Source organism: Trifolium pratense, linkage group LG1 (genome assembly GCF_020283565.1).
Source record: "Trifolium pratense cultivar HEN17-A07 linkage group LG1, ARS_RC_1.1, whole genome shotgun sequence".
In the NCBI taxonomy this organism is placed as follows: Eukaryota; Viridiplantae; Streptophyta; class Magnoliopsida; order Fabales; family Fabaceae; genus Trifolium; species Trifolium pratense.
The window spans coordinates 24,960,945-24,970,009 of record NC_060059.1 but is presented as its reverse complement, the minus strand read 5'-3'; the positions used below and the strand labels follow the sequence as shown (position 1 = coordinate 24,970,009).

Genomic DNA, 9,065 nt, shown 5'->3' with positions numbered 1-9,065 from the left:
TTAACCTATTGCCAAAATCCCTAAAAAAAAACGCAGCTGAACACTGTAAAACCAGGATGCTCACAGTCACAGAGTCCATCTTTTATTTTTCAAACCATCAACAAATCACAAGGTCAATCAATTGGTAGTGTTGGATTATACTTTATGCTCACAGTCAGAGTCCATCTTTTATTTTTCAAACCATCAACAAATCACAAGGTCAATCACTTGGTAGTGTTGGATTATACTTGCCACAGCCGGTATTTTTGCATGCATGGTCAATTGTATGTAGCGACTAGCGATGTCTAGAGTTAATAGTAAAGAAGGTTTAAAGATTTTGATCAATGATCCAGATAACAAATCAACTTCAACAACAAGAAGGGTCAGTTTGGTTGGAAGAAAGTGAGAAGGAAGAAAAACACAAAAACCAAGGATCATAAATGTTGTGTTCAAAGAAAGAAAAAAAATGTTGTGTTCTAAGAGGTTTTCATAAATCTCAAAGTGTAATAATTCAATAACAAGAGAAGATCAGGTATTTTAGCATTGATTTCTGTTCAGATAGGTCTTGCCTCAATCATTTTAATGTCATGTTTGATATTTGTATATGTGTTAGTGCCTTTTTAGGATGTTATGCCCCTTTGATTATTTTTGTTTAAATGGGTATTTAGATTTTATGAAAAGGTTGAATTTTTGTGTTGTTTTTCATGTATTAGGTGTTGTATGTGGGGGAAGGCTTTGTCTACACAAGCTCACCCTCATAAGGAGTTGGCTAGGATGCTGCATAAAACTATGATAAAGGTGTAAAATAAAACTACTACAGGTGTGTGGGAGGTTAAACAAGAAGAAAGGAAGAATATTATAAGACTACTACAGGTACATCTACACTACTGAACATTTTCGGACCAAATTCCTCTCAATCTCATATCCTACCAATTAATTAGGAAATAATCAAATCAAATTGCAACATCATCAATTTCAAGTTGCACACAAAGAATATGGTAATCTTAAAATAAAGCATGTGTTCCTTTTCTATAACGCAAGAGAGAATCAAGAACAGGTGCAGCATCTGGTTCTTCAAGGTAAGTGATCAGAATTCATACAACATGTTGCTTCTGGTCTAACATGAGTTGTTGCCGTGGAACTTTGGTTTCCAAGTACATGCTAAAAGTGGCATAAGAAAAATTAAATTGTAAAATTGATAATTAGGAGAAAGCTAATAAATTAACCTCCGGTGAATTGTTATCTGACATTTAAGTAAAAGAGAAATTGTACCCCTTATAGATTGCGAGAGCACATCAACAATATTAAACATGCATTACAAACAACATGGTGGATCAAGCTCCATAAACTACACTTGCCAAATTTATCAATGGTATAACGGTTTAATGATACAACCAAGATCTACACATTCTCTATCTATTCCCATGATATTAATACTTGTCTCTCGGTTTAACATTTTTTACATTTTTGAAAACTATTAGAGCTGTGGTTGGATAATTGTAATTTTGCTTCTATATGAATATATAGCGAAGTGTATAAATATCAATTTTCATTCAAAAGTAGCAACTGCTTGCGAGATTTACAGCACCAGCGAGCATAACATGAATGGAGGTTTGGCCAGTCAGAGGATGAGCAATGTGTAAAATGGTGGAGCCAAAGAGAAAGAATCTGTTCCTGCTTCTCTTGTTCCAATTCCTCTATAATGTCTTCTAACACTCTCTCTAACCCAGCCCTCTCATTGATACTCAATGCTGGGGCATCTGTGCCATTACTGGCCCTGCACAACAATGGCAGCCATGTCTGTAACATCTTTAACTTTACCTGCATGCATTGCTTTATCTTGCTTTCCTCAATTTCATCTACGCCCAAGTCTTTGGCTTCTTTGAACAGGAATGCTGCAAGGAAAATTCAAAGCTGTTAGAGAACATAAACAAACTTGTAGGATGATAAGTCACTTATGAAATTTGAAGTGTGTGGAGTTTATTTTCCTAAACACTTCTGAATGTATACCACTATGAAGTATTTGCGTCATCTTAATCTCCCACTTTAATTAGAAATAAATCTAAAAATTGGATGAGGAGTGACTCTTCATTCTAGGTATGGAGATAGACCACAATCCTTAAGAGTTAGATATGATCAAGAATCTAATGGTAAACAACTCTAGTTTTCTCACACTTATTTCTCTTATATCTCTTTTTTATTTCTATTGTTCTATGACTTCTATCACTATTTGATAAATAGAAAGTCGATTCAATCCCATAATAAGTTTACTGGCCAATCTAAACTTTGAGACCAGCCAAAATGTTGCTGTGACTAACTAGGATTCAACAATGTGTTAAATGGATCTCTTAAATTTTCTGTCAAACATTCTAATTGATTTAAAAAGTATAAATTATACACTGTACTCTTTCTTACTGTATGTATAACTTTTGTTTTTTTCCTGCGGAACAAGTCTAACCTAATCTAATCCAAATGTCTAATGACTATAAAGCCTTAAATTCATAGGTATTTCTAAGACAAAATTGTTGCCTATGGTGTTCAAAGCTATTATTATTTATCATCGTTGATTGCATCTTAGGAATCACGGTGAGTTTGAGAAAATGACTGTAATGTTAAAGTTCCAAAATGCAACTTATTGTCAAAATCATAGTGACGCATCGTGCCATGGCGTGATTCTGTCAAACTCATCATCAATCCAAACATGCAACCCTGACTTCAAATTTTAAAAGACGACCGGTGCAAGAAACGTGTCCTTGCTAGAATTACAAGTTGGATAGTAATATTTTTGTCTTTTTGCATTACAAGGATTCAAGGAATGATATCTCAACCGCTAAAAGTTTAGACAAAATGTTTGCACAATTCATTCACGGAATCACGGCCATATTATCTTTCGATTTTTGTATTAGAAATTTCCAAACCTACGTCCACAACATCAACCAATATAACAGTATATACTAACATTTCTTGTTTTAAAATAAATCAACTAAACCAAACTCTAGGACAAATCTCAACCAAGGGAATTTTTTACTATATTTAATTATCAATTATTTATGGTTGAGATAAAATATTTTAAAAAATGTTATAACCATAATAACAAGATTAATTTCCATTCATTGATCAGTGTGTAAATTTTCAATCAAATCATATTATGATCTACTGTACTTTGTTATGTTCTTCCTAGTTTATTATAAAACATTTTCACAAATATTAACATAATAACTTTGATTGAATTCATAATTCTGTAACATTCATACAAATTAAATTCATAATTCTGTAACATTCATACAAATTAAATTCATAATTCTGTAAAACAAGATTAAACTCATAATTAATATAGTACCTGCAAGTTTGACTAGGGAAGACTGCAAACGAGGGTCAGCAGAAAGAGCCAGGAAACCCAAATTGGACGCTGCCGCCCATCGATGAATCCCTTCGTCGGCGCAGCCACACTCCACCATCTTCTTAACCATCCAAACCAATTCCGCCGCCAATTTCTCCGCCGGAACACCACCCAAACCTCCCTCTCCTCCTCTCACCCTCCATCCCACCGCCCTAACCACCTTCCATATCCTCCGCCTCATCATCCTATAATACTCCACACCATCTCCTTCACGTTCAACTTCTCCTTCTCTCTCCGCTACCTTCCCTTCCAACTGATTCAACGCTCTCCCAAACGCAGTCGATAAAGCAACACGGTTAACCTCACGCAACGAATGAACACCGTCGAGATGATTATCATCAATAATCTTCTCCGTTAACGATCGAACAACTTCATACTTTCTTGAACTAACTGGAATATCGTTTAACGCGGAAAGAAGCTGAGAAAGAGCGCGTCCAATTGCGGTGTCGTTTCGTGTATCGTGTGTGAATTTGACGGATTCTTCGTATTTTTGAATGAAGAAAAAAGAAGGAATGAAACGAAGGAGAAAAAGGTAAAAAGTGAGGATTATGAAACGGAGGGTTTGGAAGAGTTTGTAGTTGAGAGAGAATGAAAGGAAGGAGTTTTTGTCGGAGGAGTTGAAAAGGGATGAAATTAGGGTTCGGAGGAGCGGCGGAAGTGGAAGCGGAGTGGTGGCGCCGCCGTACGTATTTTCCGCGTATTTCTGCTTCCCCATATTTTCTTGTCAAACACGGTCTTTCCTTTTCAGTTATTTTTGTTTCACTTTGTTTTGTTTATAGTAGTGGAAAACGTTAATGTTGTTTATATTTAGGTGCATAATCTCATTTGAGTTGTATAAACTTTTTATTTTGTTTTATTTATCGTTAGTTGATTAATAATTAATAAACGCGTTTTGTAGGTTTTTTACTTATTGAACAACTGGATATTTTTTTCTTCTAGAAGGAGTAAGGGATTAAGGATATTCTTTCTTTTATTTTTATTTTTATTTTTATAACAGGATTAAGGATATTCTGTTTTATAGGTTATGTGTTAGAGTTCCAAAGACTTCATATTTCTGTTCAGTCAAAATTTCTCTATGTTTAGTGACGGAGTCAGAAATTTTAAGTTGCAAGGGCGATAGAATTAAATACGGAAAAATAAAAATTATAGGGTTATGCTAACATGTGTCCTAAAGACACATTTTAAGGATACTTTAAATAGTATTTATGTTTTGGACAAATCAATTGTTGACTTTTAAAAATATGAAATGCACAACTTTTAATGCAAATTTACTATCTATAATATACTAACAAGTGTCTTAAGGGCACATGTTAGTTTTTCCCAAAATTATAATATGACACATGAATAAAAGTAAAAATTGCTTATATACGAAACTAAATGAAGTATATATAAATGATAAAAGAGTTGATGCTTATATTATAAATTTGAAAAATGTTAGCTAGTAGGTCCGTGACACTAGTTAAGGAAGTAAAGATAGTAAAAATATCTTAAAATTTTGTGTGGTCAAATTTTTAAAGTATAAGATGTGTTGTTTTTAATATAAAATTTACTTTTTTAGTTTCTTAATTAATGATCTAGAGACACTAGTTAACATAATTTTTTAAATTTTAATCATTTAGAATTATATGTTAGTAATAAGTAAATAGTAAGTTTTTTTTGGCGCAAGTGGTAGTAGTAATTAAGTTGTATGCGTGTTGCACATTTCACAGAGTATGCATGTTGGGTGGGGTATTGGCTATATAGAATATACTACCTCCGTCCTAAATTATAAGAGAAAAAACTCACTTTTTTTGTACTAAATTATAAGGAAAAAATACAAATATTTATATTTTTTAAGATTTCTTTTTGCTTATTCTCATGAAATTAAATGCATACAGCATTTAATTGACTCTCTCTCTTACCTTTTCTATAACCAATAACCAATAAAAATTATTTTTACATCTTTCCATGAAACTATTTTCAAGAAAAATACAAAGAAACATATTTCAAATTATTATGTTTTGGTTTTTCTTAATAAGTGTGTTTTTTATTTTTTCCCTTATAATTTGGGACGGAGGAAGTACATTGTAGTCCCTGTGAGCTTAACTCAGTTGGTAGGGATATAGCGTTATAAACGCATGAGTCGGGGTTCGAACCTCGAACACTCCATTTATCCGCCTTTAAGGTGGAATATCTAGCCACTAGGCTACTTGACAAAAAAAAAAAATATACATTGCAATTTAAAAAATAGGGTTAAATACGTTTTTAGTTCCTACATTTTACACTATATTTAAGAATAGTCCCTACATTTTTTTTATGGTGAAAAAAAATCCCACAATTTTTTCCGTTACTACTTTTAGTCCTCGCTGTTAAAATTTTAACAGAATGCTGACTTTGCACCTATTTTTATTAAAAAAAATAAAAGGTTAAATACATTTTTAGTCCCTACATTTTACTCTATAGTAAAAAATAGTCCCTACATTTTTAATAAAAGTATTTAACCCTTTATTTTTTTTTTAATAAAAATAGGTGCAAAATCAGCATTCTGTTAAAATTTTAACGACGAGGACTAAAAGTAGTAACGGCAAAACTTGTAGGATTTTTTTCACCATAAAAAAATGTAGAAACTATTTTTGACTATAATGTAAAATATATGGACTAAAAACGTACTTAACCCTAAAAAATATTTGTGGAGGCACATGCCCCCAATGTGGTGGTTGTGGCTCCGTCCCTGACGTTCAGGTAGTCGGTCATCGGTAGTTGTTCGATCAAAATCAAACAATTTAAGTATAAATTCGGTATTTTAAAGTGTAAACTAAATATTAAAGTATCTTTTTTTTAACCATGATAAAAAAATACCATTTTTTATGTCTCTACGTGAATGCATCAATAATCCGATTACATTGGATTCGATTTATGGTGAAGTGGACTATTATTCGGCGATTATCAAAGGTACGTTGATATAATATTGATACCATTTAATTCAATTTGATGGATTTTGTGTCTGGTTGTGATTCCCACCATGTAAAACTATACTGCTAATAAAAATAAAAAAATCAAAAAGAATATACTTTGCCAAATGCCAATTTTAACTTTATTTTAATGACTTGATATCTAATTCACCGATGAAGTTTGGTTTAGCAGAAGAAGTTTGACTTATACAACATAATGAATTAATGTTTAAAATTTTAATTAATAGTTACTATTTGACACGTATCCAATAAGATTATTTTGAATGACGGAATTTATGAGAAACTCAAAAAAATAATAAAATTAGTCTAATATTTTACTATTTATATGTGTATATTCTACTTTTTTTTTTACTCAAAAACAACAATATTCATTCATTCATTCAAATTCATAGGAAATACATCAATCGAAATCATTACATATTCAAGTTCGCTAAAAACTAATAAGGATGAATCTGCAAACAGGCTCACAACATCCGAGTTAATAGCATAAAACGGCCTAATGTCATTGACAAAACCTACAATTGATTTGACAAACTTCAAATGTCCGGAATAATTATGTATCCGGATATGTAACGTTGATGATGCTAAAGTCATTGAATCTACACTGAATTTGGATCAAAACAAACCTGCAAATCTGAACAAAAGAACAAACACTGTACCAAGACGGGACAAATATCATACTAAAATGAGACCAACACCGTACTAAGACTGGACAAACAAAACAAATACTACGCACTAAGACGAGATTAAAACAACACCAGATGAAACAATCACAAGAGAGAAAACTGGAATAAAACCTAAAAAGTATGTGAATATCAATTATTTAAATAAAAGAAATAAAAAACAATCAAGAGGGGTGATTCCGGATCAAAATTGATCATAAACCACCTCTCTTTAATTGATAAACCAAGAGAAACCAAAAAGTGAAAAAGCCGGCGGCGGCAGAGAGCGATGAGAGAAAGAATTAGGGTGTACTTCTTTTTTTAATGTGATTAAAGTAGGCATTTTTACAGGAGAAGCTAAAAGTCTACATATTTATTACTCCATCCATACCAAAATATAAGTTATTTTGACCAAATTACGCAAATTAAGAAATATAATTAATATTGTATGGAAAAGAGAAATTATGAGTTAGTTTACAAAATTGTCATTCATTAATGGTATAGGAAAGTTAAATTGAAGAATTGAAAGAAGATAGAGTAATACATAGTTAAGAGTATAATAGGAAAAATAACATTAAATGTTTCATTGATAATGTAAAGTGACTTATAATTTGATACAAATTTTTTACTCAAAGTGACTTATAATTTGGTACGAAGGGAGTAATGATCACCGTCGTTTCGTGATCAAAATAATTTTAAAATAAAAAGTAGTACAAGGTAGTGACCTTGGTCGTTTCGCAAGGACTCACGATCGGTTTAACAATATTAGAATGAATTTAAAGGTTGCAATTTGGGGTTTTTTTGTTTGTGGAAGCAATAACAGAGATTACGAATTTAATTAATATAAAAGCAATCAATCCATTGGTTTTAGGCAACTTTGTTTATCATCTATCATAGGTTCTTATATGAATATTCATACAGTTTATGCTTCGGCTGATTATAGAACTAATTTAACAAGCGAAAATCAGTTTTATAACGAATTCGTTGATTAAGCACCAGCGTGTTCGACTAACTATGGCGATGATCAAGCGTCACCAATAACACAGTTAAAAATCATAACAATAATTCGGCAGCCCTATTTTGCAAGCGAAAATAATATAACAATTTCCTATTCAGATTAATTTGAACAAGCGTGAATTAATTTGAACAGTCTCAATGTTATGAACGTGAAACAAAATAATTAAGCATCAATTGCATCAACTCATACACAAAAGAGAGACAAGAAAATTGATATATGATAAGCATAAACATAACGATTTGCTATTAAAACCGAACCTCAAGATTCGAGAACAAAGTTCCTTACACCAATGGATCAATAGAAGTTTAGTTCTCCATGGAAGATGACGGCTGCTCTAGGGTTTGAATATTTCGTGAACAGTGAATGAATACCCTAGCAGCCTTTTTTCGGTTTAAATAATACATGGAACGGGCCTCAAAACAATTGGGCCGAAAAATATAAAGTTGTGCTGAATTAAATTCGTCTGGAACATAAACGCAATTATTTGACACACTTGCGCTCCGAACTGGGTTTTGGCCTCAACATGAAAGTCGTAGCTCTTGATCTCAGCTTTCCAACGCATCTTCCCGCGCCTCAATCCGATATTTGTAACTCCAGTTATGACCTGCGGACCGGAAGGGTGTCAAAGTGCTATTTATTCATAAATTAACTGCGAAAATAAAATAGAGTTAGAAATAAACTTAAATATAAAAACACCTTAAAATAGTGAAAATAGTAAATTAAACCATAGGAATACACTAGTACAATAGTAGAAGAATGTGCATTAAAATGCACTGATCAAATTCCCCCACACTTGAACTTTTGCACTCCGAGCAAAACTCAAATGAAAAATTTAAAAACAAATCACAAGTAGTCAACATATTCCAGGTTTCAAGCTTCAAACCTTGGGTCAAAATTCAAAGATTGGCACAATTCTTATCTATCAACTTTCAGTAATAATCTTGCGTGTGTGTGTGTACTGTCTCCCACTGTCAACCAAAGTAATGTCAAGATCCCTCTCTGAAACTACCATTCTAGATGCTAAGTTGTCATTCTTTTCCTATAATTTTGGATTT

At 32.3% G+C, this 9,065-nt stretch overlaps 1 protein-coding gene across 1 annotated transcript; it reads right to left on the bottom strand.

Annotated features, from left to right (window-relative positions):
- Positions 1-1,181: 1,181 nt before the first annotated feature.
- On the bottom strand, positions 1,182-4,206 carry LOC123906709. Its single transcript, XM_045956684.1, has 2 exons — positions 3,320-4,206; positions 1,182-1,874 (listed from the first exon to the last, which is right to left on the bottom strand). The coding sequence occupies exons 1-2, from the start codon at positions 4,092-4,094 to the stop codon at positions 1,522-1,524; spliced, it is 1,128 nt and encodes a 375-aa protein (XP_045812640.1). The 5' UTR covers positions 4,095-4,206; the 3' UTR covers positions 1,182-1,521.
- Between the last annotated feature and the right edge of the window lie 4,859 nt (positions 4,207-9,065).